Consider the following 24,175-nt stretch of genomic DNA (forward strand, 5'->3'; position numbering starts at 1 on the left):
GCGTGTCACTTCTTCTTTAGTCTGATAATGTGGTTAGGCTGTATGCACAAAATATATGGCCAACAGAAGAAATGAAGATAAGACCCAGAGGCAGTGGCTTTATTTATGGTATTATATGAAGGTATTTATATAGCGCTGACACTTTACGCAACACTTTACATACTGTACATCAGTCCCTGCCCTCAAAGAGCTTACAGTCTAAGATCTCACGTGCATGCATACACGCGCACACACACACATACTAGGGCCAATTTAGACAGGAGCCAATTAACCTGCCAGCATGCCTTTGGAGTGTTTGAGGAAACCGGAGCACCCAGAGGAGACCCATACAAGCACAGGGAGAACATCCAAACTCAATGCAATAGTGTCCTTACCGGGATTCGAGCCAGAGACCCCCAGTGCACCATAAAAGTGCTAACCACCAAGCCACTGTGCTGCCCCCAGCATGTTTTTTAATGTTATGCCTTTGGGGTTGTCTTTTGCCTATTAAAGTTGATCTGCACACAACTTTTTAGCTTAAAGCAGGGGTGGCCAAACTTTGATCCTCCAGCTGTTGTGCAACTACAACTCCAAAAAAGCATTGCAATCCTTTGACAGCCACAGGCATGCCTTCCAGAGGCATATGTATGATGGACTTTGTAGTTTCACCACAGATTGGGGGCTGAGGTTTGGCTAATCCTGGCCTAAAGTTTAAACTAACTTTCTTTTTTTTGCAAAGTGTACGGAATGGTTACCAATGTTCAGTGCTACTTGTGTTCCCCTTGAGTAGATTTATATTTCTGTTTTAACACCCATTACTTGGACAGTAATGAGGGGAATGCTTCTTCATGGAGCCACAGGCAACAAAGTCTTATACAGAGGTTCTAAACTTTCATCAGTCTATTAAAACATTTGTATTTGTGCCGCTTGTAACCCTTTGGGGAGATTTCCCCTTGCTTTTTCTGTCTGAGATCTGTCAAAGGACAGGAAATGGGGAAATGTCCTTGCTTGTTGTACCACCTTCTGGAATCACAACCCTTTGTCCCTCTTTCCTCTTAGTTGTCACTCTTTTTGGTCTGACGTTTTGACATCTAAAAAAATAAATAAATAAATGACTAACCAGAAACAGTATTGCTGTAGGGGGAAGGGTGGCATGCCATGTTTGTTAATCCATGTTTATGTTAGTGTTTGACTGTGAGGATGTGTTATTTAAGGTGATTGCATACAATGCAGAAGGAAAAAGTGGTCCAAGTGAAGTTGTGGAATTTGTAACATGTCCAGACAAGCCAGGACCACCGCCAAAACCTTCAGTCAAAGGAAAGGTTCATGCACAGAGTTTCCGCATTGTTTGGGGTAAGTTTTGCGGGTATTGTATTGTTTATAATCAAGTTTGGAAACATAAACGCCCACATGCACAAATGTGTGGCTGGACTTAAATGAAGCATTTTAGTGTATACTTCAAACTTTTTTGTTCTGTCAATGAATCATTCCCACAGCAACTTGCTAACTGGAGGAATATCCTTGTTTGGTGGATGAGTGATGAGGAGATGGCTTCCTCTGGGAGGTTAAATAGGGCTGTCAAGCTGTTATCACTGGAAAAAAGAAAATAGCACTGGGCTTCAAACTCAAAAATTATATTCCTAAAATGTGAAAAAAATAGTATGAAATGTGAAATTGTCACACAGTGATAAACAATTTTGTCTCATACACAACACCTGTGTTGCACTATGCCTGTGCTGATGATGGTAAGAAAAAGCTCTAGGTCTAATGGTCTAGACACTATAAACCATAATAAACATGGGGGAAGCTGTTATCACTGCCTGCAATAATGCTGGCCACCACTGGAGGCAGAATCACCGAATTTACACACACAGGCAGATATAAATCTTGAATACCATCTGTCACACTCTAAGGCAGGGGTGCCCGTTAGGTTGATCGCAATCTACCAGTCGATCGCAAAGCGAACACTGGTAGATCGCAATCGGCTCACTGACCTGTGTCATGTCATCCCGCGGTGCTCGTGCGCTGAATCGGTCAGACGCCGTAGACGGGAAGGGGCAGGACACCTCTCCCCGTGTGCAACTTCAGCCACACGAGCACCGCGCAAGGGCAGGCGCACGAGAGGGGACCTGGGAAGCTGCTGCAGTGGAGGTAAGAAAAGACAGACAGGAGAGAGGGGAGACGGCAGATGGAGAGAGAGGGGAGACGGCAGATGGAGAGAGAGGGGAGACGGCAGATGGAGAGAGAGGGGAGACGGCAGATGGAGAGAGAGGGGAGACGGCAGATGGAGAGAGAGGGGAGACGGCAGATGGAAGATGGACGGAGGGGGTAGACTGCAGATGGACGGAGGGGGTAGACGGCAGATGGACGGAGGGGGTAGACGGCAGATGGAGAGAGAGGGGAGACGGCAGAGAGAGGTATGAGCAAGCTCAAACTTGCAATTCCGTGTGGTGTTAGCGAGCACAGAAGTGCACATCAGCGCAGTGTCATCAGCTACAAGAATACACATTGTTGCGGGGTCAGTGAGTGCAAATGTGCACACGTTAGTTAACGTTGGTTAAGATCCAACCATTGCCTTAAAGGAGAACTGTGGGTTTAGGGCTTTCCCCCATAGTTCTCCTTAGGGCAACGGGAGGACACAAACTAGCGTCCTCCTGTCACCCTAAGCTCCGTATACCGCGAGCTACAGCTCGCGGTATACTGAGACGCCGCAGTATACCGCGAGGGGCAGCTCGCGGTATACTGAGACGCTGAAGCGGATCCCGACAATTATGTCTGGATCCGCCCAGCTGCGTGAGTGACAGCTGGCTCTGCCTATCTAGAGGCAGAGCCAGCTGTACCCTCCCCCGTCCGTTCCGCCAGTCAGCGCTGGAGGATCGGAGGGGGGAATCCAGCCCCTCCCCTGTCACGGCAGAGAGCTGTGACAGGATCGAGAAGTGAGCGAACGCCGGTATGTGTTCGCTTACTTCCCGATCTAATGAGCCGACCTGTGACAGTCTCATTGTCACAGGTCGGCTAGAACTATGAGGTGAGTGAAAAGCACTCACCTCATAGTCCTCCTTTTAAGTGTATGGCATAGCAAAAAAAATATTCAAGATTTAGTTTTTGCCTTTTCTTCTTTGTCACCTCTTTTCCTCTTGCATAGTCACTGCAGAAGGAGGAGCAGGGTGATGCACAGAATTCACATTACCGACCCTTCTGTGTTTACTATGTGAGGATTTCTCAGTGGTGTATATAGTAGATAAGATCTCTTGTCGTGTTCCTTATCTAATCATGTTGTTGCTTATCAATTTATAGCTGACTACTTAAACCTCATTACCTGTAAAGACCGTATTTATCATTCGCAGCAAGCTTACTTTATATTTAATCTGATTAGATCCACCGAAAGATGATGGAGGAGCACCAATTACTAAGTACGTTGTGGAAATGTCTGAAGATCGCAATGGTAATTACTTCGACAGTTCTTTATAGCAGTATCCCACATTAAACTAAAAAAAAATGTGCTGCAGGGAGTTGGGTAACAACTGCAGTGATGGTGCAGCGTTTTGCTGGTGTCGTCATGTAGTAGCACATGCCACCATCCTGTCTTGCTTCATTTTTCGAAACAAAGTGCATTTATTCTTATTTCCCTTTTAACATTATCCCACATTAACATTATCCCACATTCCCCCTGCACAGATGCATACTAAGCAAGTTCCAACCGTCCCTACCTCCATTGTCTGTTGACATCCTGCACAGTACATCCCCATTGACTTCTATGGAGCTCCTCTCTCAGCCAAGAGACAGAGTTAGAAGAGCCCACAGAAGTCCGAGGGGATGTGCTGCACAGGCTCAGCCGGGAAAAGCAGAAGTCTGCTGCAGAATCTAAACAGACAGCAGAGGCCGGGTCCGTCAGAACTCGGTAAGTATGCATCTGTGCAGGGGGAGGGTTAGGTAATCTTAAAGGGGCCACAAAGATTGATACAAATTCCACTTATCCTTCAGTTACTTTTCTAATATGTTCACAAGTTAACTTTCTGGGTTTTCGAAAGCAGTAGCACACCAGAAACTGTTATCTTTCAGACTCTTTCTAACTAAAACTCCATATAGCCCCATATAAATCAGTCAGGTAGGCAGAGGGGGGAGGGTTGGTGGATTGGATCACTGTGCTGACTTATTCAATTGGGTGTGTAGTTTGAGCTACTGAGATCTGTAAATCGGCTTTTCAGTTAACAATGTTGTAAGCATAAAATAGAAGCCTGCAGCTCCTTCTGTTTGCTGGAAATGTAAATATGAAATACTCATAATCCTGAACATAATTTAAAACACACACACTCACACACTCACACTTATTCTCAATAAACAGCATTATTGTCATGGCACCTCCTCTTTTTATCAATGGGTATGGGTTTGATACCACACATTGCTTGTCACTTATATGTACAGATAACAGCTTTCTGTACTGGCTCTTTCAGCATAGTGATCTGAGATACCATTGTAGTACCACTTATTGTAAAATGCTAACAGACCATCCAGTGCTATTCAGTGTGTTATCAGCTGTGTTAATAAGCCACATGGGCTTCTTTCTTCTTTGTGTAGAGTACACCTTTTTGTAAGGTTTTTATTTCAGTTACTCCGTCAGCTCTGATCAATGAATTTCTGCTGGTTAGTTAATTAAATTGATTCCAGGAAGCTTTGATGTCTTGCTTTAAATCTATCACAGAGAACCATAAGTGATTCTAGGAACTGAAGACAGAAATATAACAATCATTAACCGGCCCCGATCTAATCTTTCAGGAAGCAAGTGGGACATTGTTTACAGCGGGACAGCGAAGGAGCATCTGTGTGACCACTTGAGCCCAGGCTGTTCATATTGGCTTCATGTTTACTGCATCAATGAAGGTGGACAGAGTCAGGTAATGATTCTTAAATTCATTAAACGCAGGCATAAGATTGGCTGAGTTCATAAATGTCTAGATCTGATAACAGTCAGGGTGTCTTCAGGGCACACCTTTGCTATATTTCACCAAGAAGTAACAAGCTAATGGCTGAGCTGGACTTGTTTCAGCCCATAAGGTTTCTTTCAGTTAACATATAATAGAAAATGAGTAGGCATTTTTATATGGTACTTGTTCAAGTGAAGTATTCAGCCATCCTATTAATGTTAACTTTTGATCACTCCATGCTATGGAGCATTGTGACTGTAGTGGATTATTGAATTATTGAGTCAGCTGTAGAATGATGGGACTGTGCCACTAGCCTGTCTAAGATGCTGCTCTCTTTAAAGTGCACCTGCCTGTGCTCAGTCTATGGACATTATTCTCTTTACATATTCTAAGCAAGTGGTTATAGAGCTTTAAAACAATCCCTCACTCACCTATGTCACCTAGCTGCTTGTAGTGTCAAGTAATTCATTTTCAAAAATCGCATAACTCTCTAAAATCCATTACAGTTGGTTTCTAACTGCTTAAAAAAACACCTACTGTGTGTTCACTTTTGAGGGTGGCAGTCTATCAAGATCTGCTGTCATAGGAAGAAGCTGAGATTTAAGTGTCTGTGTTTTAATTTCTCCACAATGACTATATACTTTCAGCGGTGTAAGAGGGTTTGCATTGAAGTCCTGCTTTATGGCTTGTTCAGAATATTGAAATACTTTAGTACATAGTCTGAGCACAGGTTCACTTTAAAAGATTTGCCGATACATGTATTTGGTCACATCCTGCACATACATGCGAATGTGGACATTGAGTAGTGGGGTGTCTGTTCAATATTTTTAATTTATTAGTCTGTTTCTGCTTGGTGTGAAAATATTTTCTACATGACCTTTTTAAAGGGTATTAATATCCCTCTTAAACTTAATTTGGAAAAGATAAGGTGGCAAATACTGCTGGATTTAGTTAATACTCATAGGGGGGAATTCATCAAAACTGAAGAAGACAAAATCTGGAGCAGTTGCCAAATTCATTCAGCTTCTCTCTTCTGTTTGTTCAGTTAAGCTTTGAAAACTAAAGATAAAAGCTGATTGGTTACTATCCACAACTGTTCCAGATTTTGCTCTAGTTTTGATAAATTCCCCTCACACTATTTATGGCTCTTTTTTTTGTTGTTGCAGTCCTTCTATCAGTGATGTACATTTCACTATAAGAGCTTTTACAGCTTCTTGCTAGCAAAGACACATGCATCTGCTAATTACTGGTGCTAGAACTCACATACACAATCCATTTCATGAATTTGTTAACAGGCATGGTGACATGGGGGGACAGGACATCTAGAGCAGCCAGACTGCAGGTGATGTAGAATGGCTCTTGGTGCATAGTTAATCTTGCATCTCCATCATTCAGTTATCTATATACAGATTACAATGTGGTATTGCTGGCTGTGTTATTATAATAACAAAATTATATATGCTGAGATTTCACTTAAGGCCTGACAACTTTGCACCTAAATGTCAGTTAAGGATATTGCATTACAAAGTATTGGTTTCTTCATCACCCAAATTAACAGAATATAGTATATGAAAATAATATATGGTCTACAGCTATGAATATTTGTGACATGTCAGATATTCTCTTTTATCAACCAATATTTCTTTTGTTTTCAGCAATTGTTAGGACAAGCAGTGTATCTGTGTAGTCAATATTTGTCTTTTTTTTTTCCAGTCTTCAGAGAGTTTAATGGTGCAGACCCCAGCTGTGTTCCCTGGTCCTTGCCAACCACCCAGGCTCCAAGGCAGACCTCGGGCAAGAGAAGTGCAATTGCGATGGGGTAATGTTTGGAAAATGTTTTTCCACTTCTCTATGCAATATTAACACCAATGGTGTCATAAATTCCGTCCTTGTTCTGGAGACTTTGGGTTCTATTTATAAACAATTTGCAGGGCCATTCACCCTGCGCATATCTGTGAACATTTGTTTTGTGTGAATAATGGCAACAATGAACAGTTGTGATATTTACTTTTCAGGTAGGATGTATTGTGATTTTAATACTGCAGTATAGTCACTAGATGGAGCATAGGACGTAGAAATACTAAGATGGAGCTGAGCAGCATAGGACATAGATACTTAGAAATACTGAGATGGAGCTGAGAAGTATAGGACATAGATACGTAGAAATACTGAGATGGAGCTGAGAAGAATAGGGCTTAGATACTTAGAAATACTTAGATAGAGCTGAGAAGAATAGGACATAGGTACTTAGAAATACTGAGATGGAGCTGAGAAGAATAGGACATAGATACGTAGAAATACTGAGATGGAGCTGAGAAGAATAGGACATAGATATATAGAAATACTGAGATGTAGCTGAGAAGAATAGGACATAGATATATAGAAATACTGCGATGGAACTGAGAAGAATAGGACATAGATACGCAGAAATACTAAGATGGAGCTGAGAAGAATAGGACGTAGATACTTAGACATACTAAGATGGAGCTGAGGAGCATAGGAAAGAATAGGACATAGGTACTTAGAAATACTGAGATGGAGCTGAGAAGAATAGGACATAGATACGTAGAAATACTGAGATGGAGCTGAGAAGAATAGGACATAGATATATAGAAATACTGAGATGGAGCTGAGAAGAATAGGACATAGATACGTAGAAATACTGAGATGGAGCTGAGAAGAATAGGCCATAGATATGTAGAAATACTGAGATAGAGCTGAGAAGAATAGGACATAGATACGTAGAAATACTGAGATGGAGCTGAGAAGAATAGGACATAGATACGTAGAAATACTGAGATGGAGCTGAGAAGAATAGGACATAGATACGTAGAAATACTGAGATGGAGCTGAGAAGAATAGGACATAGATACGTAGAAATACTGAGATGGAGCTGAGAAGAATAGGACATAGATATATAGAAATACTGAGATGTAGCTGAGAAGAATAGGACATAGATATATAGAAATACTGAGATGGAACTGAGAAGAATAGGACATAGATACGTAGAAATACTAAGATGGAGCTGAGAAGAATAGGACGTAGATACTTAGACATACTAAGATGGAGCTGAGGAGCATAGGAGATAAACATACTAAGATGGAGCTGAGAAGAATAGGACATAAGTACATAGAAATACTAAGATAGAGCTGAGCAGCATAGCACATAGATACTTGGACATACTAAGATAGCTATGTGCACGTATTGCATATTTTGATTTTTGGTATATATTTTGTCCAGACATACACTTTAGGGTGCCCATATAGAATTTAGAAGGTGGTCAGACGTGCTTACGACTAGGAAAACAATTGCATCCAAAAGAGATTTGCCAAGCAGTCTAGTCAGCCTTTTCCCCATAGGACACTTCTCCAGCTTTGTCTGATCCCATAAACATGAGATTGTTGGCTGATTTGGCCATTTTTATCTCAGGTTTATAAATATCTTAAAGTGGAAGTAAAGTCAATGAAATGTAAATATTGCTGGGAGTTGGGGATTTTTGGCAGAAGAAACATGCAAAGTCTAATACCATAAAATAGTCTTCCTCCCTTCCCCAGTGTTTGTTTTTTTGTTTTTTTAATCTTCTGTATACACTGTATGGTGCATGTGCAGTTCAGTATGCACACACACTGCTTTCATGGTATTTCTAAGATGCCGTGAATGGGCCAGGTGCCAGATGCACCTCCCTGTGTGCATGTGCAGGAGTTACCTCAACTCTGAAAAGGACCTCTGAGAACCTGAAAATGGCAGGGGACAGAGCTGAGGACTGAAGATTGATCTGACAGTGCTGGAGAAGGGCACACCTGTAAGGCAAGTGTGCCCTAATGTATCTACTGTGCATACTTGCACATTAGGTCCAAAACAGAACATTTACAAAGTAGTACTTCCACTTTAGGAGGCAACAGAAGACCTCTTTCTCAGACAAAACCTTGACCTGTTTCTATCACTTAATTGTTTTGTAAGACTTATGGCAGATATATACATGCCTGTTGTTTGCATTACTTTGTTTACTTACATATATTTGTTCACTTACAGCTCCCCCTGTGGTAGACGGTGGGTCTCCGGTCACCTGTTACAGTCTGGAGATGTGTACGTGTGAAGGTGACCAAAGGGAGGTGTACCAAGGAAGTGAACTAGAGCACACTGTGTGTGGCCTTCTTCCAGGAAAAATATACAGCTTCCGGTTACGTGCAGCTAACAAAGCTGGGGTAATCCATTGTTTACCCTCGTTTTATATCACTTATATTATTACTTTCTGCTGCCAGTACAGTGAATGTGACTGCTCTGCTTTTAAAACTCAGCTGTCATTGCAGTTTATTGTACATAAGATGGCTGCAAGTGATATTGGTTTTTACTAGGGATGCACCGATACTAGTATTGGTATCAGTGCCAAGTATTTGGGCGAGTACTCGTAATCGCCCAAATGCTCCGATGCCTAGCCCGATACATGAGCTGCCACTATCAGGAAGCCGGCACCGAGTCATTGCACACTGGGAGGGAGCATGGAACCTGCTTCCCAGCCAATCGGGAAGCCGGGCAGCGTGTAAGAACTTGCTGCTCGGCTTCCTGATTGGTCTGGAAGCTGGCCAATCAGGAAGCCAGGCGCTGTATAATGACGAGGCACCCGGCTTTCTGATTGGCCGGAAAACCGGCTTCATGCTTCCTCGTCGCCTTGTGACGATGGAGCCGGCTTCCCGGCCAATCAGGGAGCAAGCTCCATGGTTTGGAGCATGGAGACGGCTTCCATGCTAATCGGGAAGCCGGGTGGGTGAGTCTTTACACGCCGCCCGGCTTATCAGGAAGACAGGTGGCGAGTCATTACACGCCGCCTGGCTTCCTTAATGGGACTTCGGGTATTCGGTATCGGCGAGTACGGAAAAAAAAATATTGGTACTCTTACTCAAATAGCGAAAAAACGGTATCGGTGCATCCCTAGTTTTTACATTTGTAAAGCTAGCTGATAATTATACTTGCGGGTCAACCTTTCACAGGATGAATGTAATTCTATATCTATAGTAAGTTTACATAATGGCAATACAAATAGATTTCTATTATTTTCCTTAGTTTGGACCATTTTCAGAAAAGTGTGAAATTACAACAGCACCAGGACCACCCGAACAGTGCCGACCTCCTCAGATATCCTGCAAATCTGCAACATGTGCTCTCGTACACTGGGAGGTAAACTGATATTATTATGCAGTTGAGAGATTAAAGGGAAACGATTTTTGGGGGATGGTGTTACTTAATGTTTTGTTAGTTTTTTAAAGTTATATATATATATATCTATATACATCTATATACAGTATATATATATCTATATTGTGGCAGCAGGCGGATGGGGATGTCTGGGTATAGCCAGGATGACAGATTTGTATGGCCCAGTTTCAGGCGGGCTGAGCTCCTTCCTCTAGGGGGAGGTGTTGAGAGTGTTGAAGGCCTATAGGTAACCAGCCCAGCTGAAGACAGCTGGCTCTTTATCGCTTCTCGGCCTTTTGGCTAAGATCAAGTCTCGTATCTGTTCTTATCAGTTTCCGGTGGGTAAAAGAACCGTCCTTTCGGGGGGATGGTTACTTAGTACTCGCTGGAGTGAAGGTTCGTGCCGGGCTGCTTCTTGTGAGAGGGGGGACAGCCTGGTATACGGCCTCCTGATAGAACGGGTGCTTGCTTGGTCTGGCCGGAGGGTTCGGGGGCAGCAGAGGCCTGTGGTGCTGTGCTCCCTGGAGGTGGCGTTCCAGGTGTGCCAGAGAATCACACTGGGTGTGGGATCCCAGCACTGATTCACTGACACAAGGTGACAGCACTTCTTGCATTTTCTGCACAACGCCTTTTGGACAGGGCTTATGGCTAGTCCGGGGCAATATTTTTGCACTCCGGCCCCTAAGGCCTGTCAGCATGGTGTACTGGCACTTTAGATTTACTTATTGCACTAGATGCACGATTGGCACGCTTTTTTTTTTAATTGACCCACAGATGCGGAGGGTGCGGGTACCTTCGGGGCCCATTCCTGATGTGGGGGAGGAGATTCTGTGCCCTCATATAGGGTTCCCTGTCTCCTCCCACTTGTGGGGGGTCTCTCTTCGGGAGAGCCCTCCAACCTAGTACTTGTGGGACCTGTGCCCAAAGGAACGTGGTCCGACGGCCTTCGGGTAGGTGGACCACAGTATTCCTAGCCCCTGTCAGGAGCCTTGCGTCCCGGGGGGTCGGGAAATTGTGGCCCCTTCCTTTCGGAGAAGGAGCAAGCACCCTTGTGCACTTTTTTCAGTGTTGTGATTTCACAATTCACTTTTTTTGTTCACAGGGGATTCGTTTTCGAGCACGCTCCACGGGCTTAAAAGAAAAAAATCCATTAACACAAATGTGTCTCAGGTGTAGATCCTCAAATCATCTCTGAATTTGTTCCCCATGGTCCCTGTCTGGTTTGTAAAGTAGTCACCGCTCCAAGCTCACTCCTGTGATGGACTACAATCTCAATACAAATGAGTAAACTAAACATAAGATTGTAGTCCATCACAGGAGTGAGCTTGGAGCGGTGACTACTTTACAACACACACAGGGGCCATGGGGAACAAAAGTAGCCACCCTCCAGAAGGAAGGACAGTGTCAGCACCAATTCAGAGATGATTTGAGGATCTGCAGCCGAGTGATACACAAATAAGATACATTTTTGTAAATAGTAGAGGTACATGAATACATTTTTAAGATTTAACTCCTGAGTTTAGTGTCACTTTAATGAAAGAATTTAGTTCTTCAGAGCTGGGCTGCAGCAGAGGGGGTATTGCTGGCCTACATAGTAGTGAACTTAGGTTTGAGGTTTAGTACTATGTGTATTCTGAATGTGTAACTCTCCAAAATTATTATGTTACAGTAAAAATTCCGATAAGAAGTTAAAATATTTACTAACTTAAAATAAGACTTTATGTATATAATATATGTGCTGCTCTTTCCTTCAAACAGGCTCCAAACAATAATGGTGCGGAAATTACAGAGTACCGGGTGGAGTGGGGAGGAATGGAAGGTTGTATGCAGATTTGCTACTGTGGACCTGGCTTCTCTTATGAAGTGAAAGGCCTTTCACCAGCAATCGTCTACTACTGCAGGGTTCAGGCAAGTTCACATTTATTTCTTATAGATGCTTTTTTCAAAATTTTGTGTAAGTAGCAGCAAAGCAGAGATGATGCCAATCATCCACTCATGTGTCTGCTTGTGCTTGAAGTCTTGTCCACAGGCATAGCATTAAGGTGGTCTTCAAAGTAGGCCTGTCAGTGACTTTACTATGATCCACAAGCCTCATAAAGTTAAACAAAAACGTATGTCTTCCCTTTCTGAACGAAAGCCTCCCTAATGTGTGTCTCATTCACTCCCTTTTCCAGACACCAGCTCACAGTGGGAGGGTTTCAGCAACAGAGGCAGTGCTGTTAGTCCAGAAAGCAGTGGTCAGGTGCTATTGTCACTGCTGATTCACATGCCTAGAGCTTGTCAATGTTTTTAGCCACACTCTTCAACTTGTTTTCATCCCATTGTAGTGTAAGCAGGCACAGCCTACATGAGAGCGGCAACTACGCTCTGAATTCAGGAGCCGTGCAGCATCATTGCCACATTATTGCTGGAAGTTACCTGCAACTCACTGGCAGGATTAACGGGAAATCGGTAAAGGCAGATACATTCAGAATTAAGTGCTGCCACACATTTTTTTAATGGGAGGTCATAGTTCTACTTTAACTATCTGTTCAGTTTAGTAGTTGCTCAGAAATGCAAGGGGAAGTGATCCATGGCTAACTGCATTCTTCCTGCTCTCCTAGATACGTTTGTAATGCAAATAAGCTACTTGCAGTGTTGCAGTAAAATTTTAGAAAACCCCCCTATATGTTTGTGTTCCCACTCACACAGCATACCTAAAAATACATTCTAAAAAATATTTTTTACCTTTCTAGGTGTTTTGATTGGCGCATGATTATACATACATGTATTTCCTGTAATCATTGGTGAATTTTTCTCTCTTCCCAATTGCAGGCTGTAAACATTGCTGGTGCAGGCATTTTTAGTGATGTTGTGGCCTGCATGACTCCCGCCTCTGTACCAGCTGCTGTGACCAATCTCTGGGGAATGAAGGAAGACGAAATAGACAGTCCCCATTACTCTCCTTCCACCTGCCTTGCTATACAGTGGGAGAGACCATGTGACCACGGTTCTGAGATTACTGGCTACAGTATAGACTGCGGAGACAAGCAGACTATATCAGTTGGGAAGACAGCTAGCTACATTCTAGAAAACTTACAGCCAGATACCATGTACAGGTAAACTACCACGTAAAGCTGTCTAATCCACAACAATGCGTGTTTTACTATAGGTATGACCTCCGTCTCAGTGGAGGTCGGACTATGAAGATGGAGGTTTGTTGGTAAAATGTCTAACTGCTTACTTCTGTGACTTCAGTTGGGTTTGTAGGACTTCAGGCAATGCCTGTTTTAAATACAAGCGGTCCAGCAGCTATAGAGCCGCCCAATCACTTGTATTTTGCATGCGGGTGTGCCCGTTAGCCCCCTATGTGATAGCAATAAAGTGAAGTGTAAAAAAAAAAAAAGTTTATAAAATTAAAGTAGCATTAAAAAAAATTAAATCGCATATACATTTTTTTTTTTTAAAACACACAAAAAAATGTAGCAGCTTCCCACTCCCACATACACACACAAACATGCGTAGGGTGTGCCTACGTGTGAAAATTACGATTGCGCCGCACATGTTACATATCACCGCGAACATCAGAGCACAAGCAATAATTTTAGGGCCACCAATCACTGTTAACACTAAACTGATGAGCGGTGAAAGCTTGTAGAGCATCGCCTATAGCCAATTTGGGTAGTTTTTTGTGATTTTGCGAGCGCACGCAATTTTAAAGCTTGACATGTTTGGTGCCTACTTACCCGATGTGACCCCGTCTTTTATATTTTACCAAACGTTTTGGTAATAATAAATGTTTTATAACCTAACATATGGAAAAGGTTGATTTTTTTTCAAAATGTTCGGTACTTTTTTCATTTTATAGTAAAAAATAAAAACCCCAGTGGTGATTAAATACCACCAAAGGAAAGCTCTATGTGTCCCCAAAAATGGTATAAAATTAATTTCAGTACAGCGTTGCATGACGGAATAAACGTCAAAGTACCTCAGCGCTGAATACTGAAAAATGGCCTGGACTTTAAGGGGGTTTAACACCCCGGTCAGCAAGTGGTTAATAAGGCTGAAATGTCAACATTAGGGGGTGTGGCTTCCTGCAGAATTTGGGGTGTTGGATGTGTTTTCATCAAGCTATGGTTATGGGATAGCATCTCCCACAGTGCAATGTGTATATTGTAGACCATATATGTTAATAAGTAGGCAGATTTTAAGTAGAGACTCTTCTTGTAAATGTATTGAACAAAACGTGGTGCTCTCTACCCTCAAATCTTAGCAATGTCTGTAAAGCATCTGTTAAATTATTCCTTTTATGTAGACAAAGGACATAAAATTACTGCTGTAGATGAAGGATTCAGCTGTCCAGGCACTCTCTTCTTTTTGCTGTCTACATGTTTACACGGTTAGAATTCGGGGCAAACGTTCATACAAAGAATCGCATCAGAACATCAGATAATGTAATCAGAGAATTGAGGAATATCGTTCGAAATTTCGTTTAGTTTTAACATTTGATTTTTTGGAATGAATGGAGTTTCTCAAACCACTTTCACTGTTAGAATTTCATTTTCCATCCTGCTCCTTCGATGTTTTTCATCACTACGGCCGAAAACAATTGTCGATTTGACCCCATGAATTATTAGAAAATTGAATAATTGTTCTGAAAACTACACTTTTGAATGTAATTCTAACCATGTATACCCAACTTTATTCATTCCTTAGCACATCAAGATTGCCTTTTCTGGCTAGCAAAAGCCAAGGTATCACTGTCTCGTCGCTGTCCACTTTTCTTCTGTAGTGTCAGATTGCAGGATTGTGAATTGAAGGTTGCCTAACTGGCTGCTGATGAGCTCTATGCATTCTCACACACTGGAGAAGACCGGTATTCAGTTTTAAGCCATCACAGTATTGATACCCCTTAGTAAGCCCTGATAAAGGGGGTCTTGTATGAGCCCTCAAAACGCATCAGCTACTTCCATACTGTCTCTTCAATCCTACTTTAAATAAAGATGTATTTAGACTATTAAACAGACGGTGGCACTTAATTTCAACATTCTGCTATATGAAAGTACAAATCAAAGAGACAGCCGAGATCCTCTGGAATGTGGAAGCTGCCTGTCCAGTAGCCAGATCACATCTTAATTGGTCAGCAACACCAATAGGATAAACCTTGCCGGCCCAGCATATTTATTCCACTTCTTTCAAGTGTGCAAATCTTCTGTACTCATGTTTTCTTATCTCTTTTCTTTCCAGAATACGGGTTCAGGCCCTAAACAGTCTGGGAGCTGGTCCTTTCAGCCACTCTGTTAAATTGAAAACCAAACCCCTTCCGCCAGAGCCACCCCGCCTGGAATGTGCTGTTTACAGTCACCAGAACCTTAAACTGAAATGGGGAGATGGGACATCCAGATCTCTACCAACAGACTCCATTCAGTACCACCTCCAGATGGAAGACAAGACTGAGAGGTACCACCATACTGGCAATTTTGTAATAAATATGTTAACCAACCAAAGCTCTTGGGAGATATAGTTTTATTTGCATTTTGCATTATGTGATCTGATATTTTGTTCACACCCACCATTTGCCTCATGTTCAGTCATTTTACCTGGAGATGTGGAGGAAGTGGAGACACTAGTGTACCAAAAATATGTCTGTGGTCTAAAAGTATATGGGAAAGTGTTCCATACACACAGCTGTTTATATTGTTCCTCCATGGTTATATGTATAGCAATACATTACATTTTAATGTGATGCATATAAGGGAAGTTGTTAGCAAGAGTTGAATGTCATGCTACTGAGTTATTTAAAATGTCAGATGAACTCTTAATGCCCCAGAGGCCTGTTCTGCCTGATTTAATGTCTCACTTATAGATTGCAGCAGCTGGTTTGCATTATAAGGATTCCTCTTTCAGTTCTATATATTACATTTTTTTTCTTTGGTTCTGGTTAATTTTCCGATTTCCAACCCCCCAGATTTTGTACACAACCAGGACCACTCCAGTAAATTTAAAAGGTTATTTGCTTGGGCCAACTATGTATTTATGTACTTGGAAATGGTTCAGGAGGGCTTTATTTTCAACATGAAGCTACAATACAGAACATGGCAACCTCACAGTAGCAGGAGGAAAATTCAAAACTAGTCTTAGGGCTTGTTCACACGATTTTCTGGTCCAGATCTCGACCAGATCTGTATATGCTGTTAGCTGCAGTGCAGTGCATTTGCGTTTTTGATGCGTGTGTGACATGTAGTATTTTTTCTGTCCGGACCGGAACGGACTGCAGAACTGAGAACTGTAGCCCATAAAACACATAGGGATACATTGGGATGCATTTTGGGTGCATGAGCGCACGGATCTGGTCCGGACAGAATCCGGACGTCGTCTGAACAAGCCCATAGGAAGTATTTTTTACAGTAGTAGTCGATGCTTGGAACAGACTTCCAGCAGAGGTAGTGCGTTAGTCAACAGTAAGTGAATTTAAACATTTTTGGGGCAAACATTTTTAGATTGTAAGCCCTCAGGGGCAGGGCCCTCCTTACCATCTTGTCTTGAATTGTATTGTAATGTCTTCCTTACATTGTAAAGCACTGCGGAAACTGTTGGCGCTATATAAATACTATGTAATAATAACATAGATTGATACTTAGTCATTTCGTAATTTTCTGGGGGGGGGGTTTAACATTTTTTTTTCTAATTCAGGGGACCACTTCTGCGATCACTCTGAAATTTGAACTGTACTAAAATATTTTCCTTTTCTTATAAGAAAAGAGTTGCTGTACATACCTTATACATTAGACAAAGGCATTTTAAAACTACCGAAAACACAAAAAAATCTATACATTCCCAAAAAAGAAATGCAATACAGCACTGGCCGACCCTGTTTTTTATTTTCTTGTAACCGGTTTAACTCTGGGAGACCCTGTTGTGAAAACTAAACAGCAAAAACCCTGTTACCTGTTAGAGAGAAAAATAATGTTGCTGCTGAACACCACTCATGGATGAGAAATTCTTGGCTGAAGTCTTTTTCTGAAACTGGGGAGAAGGGTCGTTCTGTTCCTGTGCAGTGCTCAGTGGTTCCTCCCTCTAACCTCCAAATCACTACAGCACTGAGCACTGCCACGGACTAGAATATTTTTTATGACTGGTATTTAGATAGCGCCGACAATTTACACAGCACTTTGCAGAGTGCACATTCACATCAGTAGAGAATAACACTTTGGGGGAGTGTCTGTTTCATAAGAAAACTTCAACCAGGGAGTTCTCATCAACAGAGCAAGGTTTGGCAGCACAGGCAGAGTTTTTGGAACAGGGTCACTTTAAGACTTATTACAGGGCCCTCATGAAACTTATTTAGGAACAACATTTTGCTTTAAACAATTTTGGGGAGGACAGCGTCTTAACATCGATCACTTGAAAATACTAAAAGTGCATCGATGAAAAGCAGGCTCCTAGAGGTACCTGCTTACATACTTGTAGAATGCTCCAGTAGCCCCAAAGCCTAGGTGACATATGTAGATAGCAACTTTAGGAAATAAATTTGGGCTTGGTCCCACTTCCTACTTCCCACTCTTACTTATTGGCCCATAAAGGCACTTATCTTACCTATATACAAATAGGGAGCAGGAGACAAAAAGGGTTTGTGCCTAGACTTCATTTCCTTAGTCTTTATTTGCATGTCAGATCTTTTGAGCTTTGTGGCTGCAAAATATAAGACATGCGAGTACACATGTACCTACCTTTTAAATGTCTGCATACCGCCACTGATGCACTTTTATGGTTACCGGAGGACAATTTAAGAAAGTTTATGTATGTATATGTGACTTCATATTGATAAACCAATACAAAAATGTGTTTTAATCTCTGTTGCAGGTTTATATCCTTATACAGAGGTCCATGTCATACGTACAAAGTACAAAGACTAAATGAGTCCACATCCTATATGTTTCGTATTCAGGCATGCAATGAGGCTGGTGAAGGACCCTTTTCTCCTGAATATGTTTTCACAACTCCAAAATCTATTCCCCCTGCCTTGAAAGGTAAGTGTGCTAATGTACAAAGCATACTAGTGGCAAATGTTAGCTTTAAATAGCAACTTCACTGAAAATGCACTTCTGAACTCCAGCTCTTTCTTCAGTCTTGCGCCGTTGTACCAGCTCCTCTCCTGGACTGAAATAGCTTACTCTAATTTCACTGCACACTGTGAGTTTCTTACAGTATGCATTATAATCTGCAGCAAGTCAGATAGAGCCTTCACCTCATTTTTGGCTGTAGAAGGTCCAGCATCATCTAGCACTTTCCTTCCCAGTCTAACAGTCCCTGGACCACCTCTTTCATTCATTGGATTTCAGTAGAAAAAAAAAAGGCTCAGCATCAAATGTGGATGTTACTAGGGTGGTCTGCAAGGCAAATGTAGTCCGCCTAGAAACGCACTCCTCCAGACTGGCATCCACCCATCAAGGCATTTTAAAATTTGTTGAAATCCTCCCAAGAGCCAGCCCACTGCTTTTATTAGGGCTGATGGGTACTGAGGCAGGGTGCACCCTGCTGGCCTCTCCAACCAATCCATGATCTGCTTTCATTGCATATATAAGCAGAGAGAGACCCACTGATGGGATTACTGGGTCTAAAGTAAGGTATTTATTGAAAACACCAAGATTTTATTTAAAAATGTCATTACCATGTTTATGGGGGAAAAAAGGAGGAGCCGGGTAAAACAAAATATAAGTAGATTAAAGTTCCTCTTTAAAACAAAGAAATCCTTGAATTTTCTAAGTCACAGCAGCAAATGCAACTACAGTCTAGCTTCGTGTTATCATTCACACATTGTTCATCCAGCAGAGGGTGCAGATTACAAGATATAGTGATATGAAAGTATAGAATATTCAGGTTTCCCTTAAATGTTTAAAATTAAAACGGATTGTAATTCTTCTTTAATTTCTACAAGCACCACGGATAGAGCGAATAAATGAGCATACCTGTGAAGTCACATGGGAGTCTTTGCCTCCAATGAAGGGTGATCCTGTGATCTACATTCTGCAAATGATGACCGGAAAGGACTCTGACTTCAAACAGGTGGGAATCACATTTTCTGGTTACATAGTTATGCACACGCCATGGTACAGTTAAACGTTTTGGCAGTTCATCCTTCCTGACAGCAACAGCCTGAGCAAGTGATGATCTTCCCTACCAGTTTGAACACAAAAGCAATGAGACTGCAAAGCCTTTAATCTGTAGCCCCAGTAGGTAGGTAGGACCTCTCTTGTGGGTGCTGTTATGGAGGACTGCTGAAAAACAGATTACCAAAAAGTTCAATTACAGACTTCTCTCCTAAAATATACAAGGTATTACTTTTTTAAGAACGTTATAGTTTCCAAGTAGCTTTTTTTTTTACCTCAAAGGTATGCTTGGGAGACTGTAAACTTGTATAGCTTTAAAAACAATGGGTTCCATGTGAAGACAAATCTGTAAGAAGTCTTTAGTTTTTAAGGGAGTAGCTGGCGGGCTCCAATCAAATGTGATTACATTCTGCATGCTCCAGACTTGGACTTTCATATTTTTTATACTGATGCACATTTCAATGAAGGAACATGGTGACCCTATCAAGGCTCCATCTTATATTCTATATTTAAGGTAGTTTCTTTTTTTTCCAAGGGATATTTGGGTGTTCATTGGAAGTTGTAATAAAACTAACATATGTCTTCTAGTAAAGCTGCAATGCTAGATGCATCAAACATCATTATATGAAACAGTGGAACATTAGTCTTCTCAGCTAATCCCTCTTAATGAGTCTAGAGTTAAAATTAGAATTTGGGTACTGTGCCCCACCATGCTGCTCCCTAAAGCCAGTGAAAGCCCCCATATACATAGCCACAAGCTGAAGCTATCTTCCTCCAGTTTTTATCACCCCTATGCAGGGCCGTCTTTAACGCGGGGCAAAAGGGGCAGTTGCCCGGGGCCCAGTCATTATTGTGGGGCCCAAAGCAGCTGCCCCTTGAGCACGCAGAAACTTGCCGATCGCATAGTAAAATACGTTATGGGATAGGGCACTGCCATAATGTATTTTTCTATGCGATCGGCGCCATCGCATAGTACAGTCTGTACTACATTTCCGTGTGGCTCCTCCCCTTCCCGCATAGCGTGACATGATAGGTCTCACGCAAGCTCGCAAGTGGACGTCCCGTGGCGATATGGCCGCTCCTTCCGGGTGTCTCACACACGTCTATGAGTGTCAGACGTGAAATCCGGAAAGTTCTGAATGAGGCAGAGACTGGCACAAGGCTGAGTCAGGTGAGAGCTGGGCACTTTGTGGCACTGGCAGGCCAGGCAGTAATAATTAAATCATTAACCAGCTTGGGCAAGGGCAATAATTTATAAATAGTATATTTTTTTAAAAAATAATATAATAGGACTGTGGAGGATGTGGTTTTTTTTCTGATGCCTGCAGCTGCTGGGCTACCCGCTACACCACCAGGGCAAAGGAAGAGCAAATAATTGTACATTAATTCATTAATGTAAATAAATATATAAATTAATTTACTGCTGGGCTAATAATTTTAAAAAATATATAAAATAAATACATTGGTTTAGTAGTATTAATATAGATTTCCCTTTTCTGTTTATTATAGGTGTGTATTAAGAATAATAAATATAAATAAATGCTCTGGAAGGAAATAAAATAAATTGGTTTAGTAATATTAAATAATGTCATTTTTTTGAGTGTGTACATAATTATAATTTTTTTTATAATATTCACTTTTATTTTAAACACCTTTTAATATGCATTGTATTGCTGTGAAGCTCTTGGTTTTTTTTTTTGGGGGGGGGGGTGGATTTTGGGGAGGTGAGAGAAATTTTGCAGGGGGGGCAAGAAAAAGTTTGCCCAGGGTCCAATCAGTATTATAGACGGCCCTGCCCCTATGTTTTCCCACTTCTGTGTATGGCCATGGTCAGGCCAGGTCTATGTGAAGTACAAACTGGCTGCTCATACAAGGGGTTAGTTTATATAGACTGACATTTGGGTTCTGAAATTAGTGTAGAAAGGAAAATAGAGTAGTCACATTAGAAATAACTAAAAATTGAAATCGGAGTTTAGAGTAGACGTCTTTCAAAAATCATTCTAATGCTTTGTGTCCTTTAATCAGATATCACTTAGTGGTCAGAGCCATGGCAGTAGTTAAAGTTAACTTAAAGGAATTACAGTGGCTGACCAATTCCTGAAAATGTTAGATACTTTGCTGTTACCCCAAACAACTTGCTTCAGGACTTTGAGTCACTGGCCCAGAACACATATGCAGAGTGAGGTTAGAAGTCCTTATCTGAATATTTGATTTTTATAATTTCATTAAAGTTTTGAAGGCATAAGGTCAGAATGACTACCAGGCACCTAGCATTTTCATAGGATATAGGGTCAGCAATTGCAGCCTCTGTTTCTCTCCTGAGTGGTCTCCTCCTATACATGCCATACACCTGCTTTCTTTTATTATAGGGAATTATTATAGGGAAAAATTGTGTGTGTGTGTATAGGTCATCTTAATTCGTTTATCTAATAATTCAGACTTTATTATCAGATAGAGGACAGAAAGCTGTTGAAGGAACATATGGATTTTTCTTTATTAGATTTAACATTTTACAAAAGATCACACTGCTAACTCTATTAATGTAACAAAGAAAACAAGGCTATATTACATTTTGAAATAAGACTTCCTGCACAGCTAATCATATTAATTTGAGCTTCACATGCAAGAAATTAAATAGCTAACCCACCTAATGAGGACATGAAGATGAAGAAAAGGTACACAAAAGTAATTTGCAGCATTGAGATATATTAACTTAACAGGATGACCCACGGAACTGAAGATAGAAGATTACTGAAGATTAAAGAGGAGATCACACAGAAAACTGTACCGTGCCTTCTACTGCAAGCACCTTCAGGAAATTGTCCATAGTAGAATATAGTCTGGGACTTTTGGTTTACTTGCAAAGATGTGACTGACTTCCATGCCTAGCACACAGGGGCTTCCCGAGGCTGGGTGGCACCCAGAGTGGAGACCGTGACGTCATCGCGCATGCATGTGACGTTGCCGAGCACGTGCGCGATTACGTCTTATTGACGCCTGTCGGCGGCCATCTTAGGGATGGACACCGGCAGAGAGAGGAGGGGACGTTCACCCGGCGAGATGAGGTATGCAGCCGGGTCCCCTCCTCTCTCCTGACACTGTCGAGCTCTCGGTCCGTGACCGAGTGCCCAACTTTTCATGGGGGGTGACACCAAAATGACTGTCAGTCAGTGTGGCACACCCTCCAAAAGTGGCACCCGGGTGCAGGCCGCACCCCCCTTGTGACGCCACTGCTAGCACAAAGTGCGTTTATACATGGGCAATGTGTACATTACAGAAAACATTTATTCTGTTCCTTTTGTAGCGTGGTGTAACAACTGAACTCTAGGAGCTGTGGACACAAAAAAGACTGGTAGAAGCCAAAGGACTAGTCACCAGAACTGATCTTCCCCCATCATGGACTTATCATGCAGTGTTCTGCACTGTGTTTCTCTGTGATGGTGATGGCCATCTTGGTAGGGGCTTTGCTTCATCATGTCAGAGCCCAATGAGTGACATCACCAAATCTCAGTCCATTACTCCTTAGACAAGCAGTCGGGGGCAGCAGTGTCTTAGATCTCACACTGCAGATATACAGCTATGAGACTGTAAGCCCATGAGTGCCTCAACACATACCAGAATGTACACCGCTATTTTTCAGGAAGAATTTTAGAAAAAGTAAATTTGTTTAGGGTACTGCTTAGGCACAATTACTATTTCTAAATGTTCCCTATAACAAAGCATATTTTCACTTTCTTAGGGAATAGTCTGTCTGTGACCTGAAGAATAATGGACATGGAGTGATCCTTTCTGTTGTGAACCCACCACCAACCCACCACCATGTATGTTGTGTTTGGCATCAAAGCTGTTCACATCTATGCAAGACAAGCAAAGTGAATATATTGCTTTTGGAATGGCAGATACAGACACTTTGCTGTTGCAATTCCCAAGGCAATGTGGGAAAACAGCCTAGTTTTGCCATGTTCACCCTAAAAGAACCACTGTAGTGAAAAATATTTTATTTTGGTCATTCAGATCACACTCTACCTGTCAAGTATCAGGTCCCCCTAATCTATTGCAAATTTTGTATTTCTGTTGATATCCTGTAGTTTTCTGGCTCCATGTGTGGAGGCCTTTATTATGTCTTCAGTATCTGCCTTTCACGTGTGTCCATTTTATTTTTTCTCCAAGGCATACAAGGGACCCAATACATCTTACCGATACTGTACCCTGCATTTGAACTGTGAATACCGATTCCGTGTATGTGCCATTCGCCAGTGCCAAGATGCTGCCGGACCACAGGACTTAACTGGTCCCTACAGTGCCACAGTCCTCTTCATTTCCCACAAGAACGAGTCCCAGTCCAACACCAGCAAAGACATTGCTGAACCCACAAGGACAACAAGGACGCTCAGCGACGAGCAGTGCGCTGCCGTCATCCTCGTGCTTTTTGCTACTTTCTCCATCCTGATTGCCTTCATCATCCAGTACTTTGTCATAAAGTGAAGTTCATCCACCTTGCATCACGTACATTATTTTTTTACTGTACATCTTATAAGGAAAAATAGTTTTGTTTTGTTTTTTTCTGAGTTCTTTTATGAAAACACGGTGGCATCTAGCACAATGTCCAGACTTACCGTAGCATGTCATGTTGTCTCCTCTGTCTGCCACAGTGCTTCTACCACCATATATGATCCTAAGTCATGAAGGCACTAGCCAGACAGACCTTGGCTCTTACTAAACGCCATCCAGTGTGATGTTTACACACGTCCAGCGATTTTCACTTTCCCAGTTAAGATTTGTTTTGTGCAAGGATGAGCTATATATATATATAATATATATAGGTCACCTCAAGTGCTGCAAACAAAGAAAACGTTTAAGGGGGTGTTAGGAAAGTGATACTGGCATTGTACTTCTACCTCCTCTTTGTCTTAATTCTACCCTGCTGCCGCCTGGCACGTTGCCACTTCTAAGAGGTAGCAGGGTATCTGCTAATCTGAATACAATGAT

At 41.9% G+C, this 24,175-nt stretch overlaps 1 protein-coding gene across 3 annotated transcripts in view; it reads left to right on the top strand.

The window, feature by feature from the left end:
• Positions 1-23,824, top strand: part of FNDC3A (fibronectin type III domain containing 3A) — a 185,162-nt gene extending 161,338 nt beyond the window's left edge. For all 3 annotated transcript variants that reach the window (XM_018560141.1, XM_018560142.1, XM_018560143.1), the window contains 12 exons: positions 1,194-1,332; positions 3,356-3,424; positions 4,756-4,874; positions 6,618-6,723; positions 8,937-9,109; positions 9,966-10,079; positions 11,856-12,005; positions 12,912-13,195; positions 15,324-15,536; positions 17,940-18,106; positions 19,015-19,142; positions 23,357-23,824. In XM_018560141.1, the coding sequence (XP_018415643.1) occupies positions 1,194-1,332; positions 3,356-3,424; positions 4,756-4,874; positions 6,618-6,723; positions 8,937-9,109; positions 9,966-10,079; positions 11,856-12,005; positions 12,912-13,195; positions 15,324-15,536; positions 17,940-18,106; positions 19,015-19,142; positions 23,357-23,671 (1,977 nt within the window). In that variant the 3' untranslated portion in view covers positions 23,672-23,824. The remainder of the gene's footprint in view (positions 1-1,193; positions 1,333-3,355; positions 3,425-4,755; positions 4,875-6,617; positions 6,724-8,936; positions 9,110-9,965; positions 10,080-11,855; positions 12,006-12,911; positions 13,196-15,323; positions 15,537-17,939; positions 18,107-19,014; positions 19,143-23,356) is intronic.
• The last annotated feature ends 351 nt before the right edge of the window (positions 23,825-24,175 follow it).

The sequence above is a fragment of the Nanorana parkeri genome, unplaced genomic scaffold, assembly GCF_000935625.1.
Source record: "Nanorana parkeri isolate BGI_ZX_2015 unplaced genomic scaffold, ASM93562v1 scaffold434, whole genome shotgun sequence".
NCBI classification, from domain to species: Eukaryota; Metazoa; Chordata; class Amphibia; order Anura; family Dicroglossidae; genus Nanorana; species Nanorana parkeri.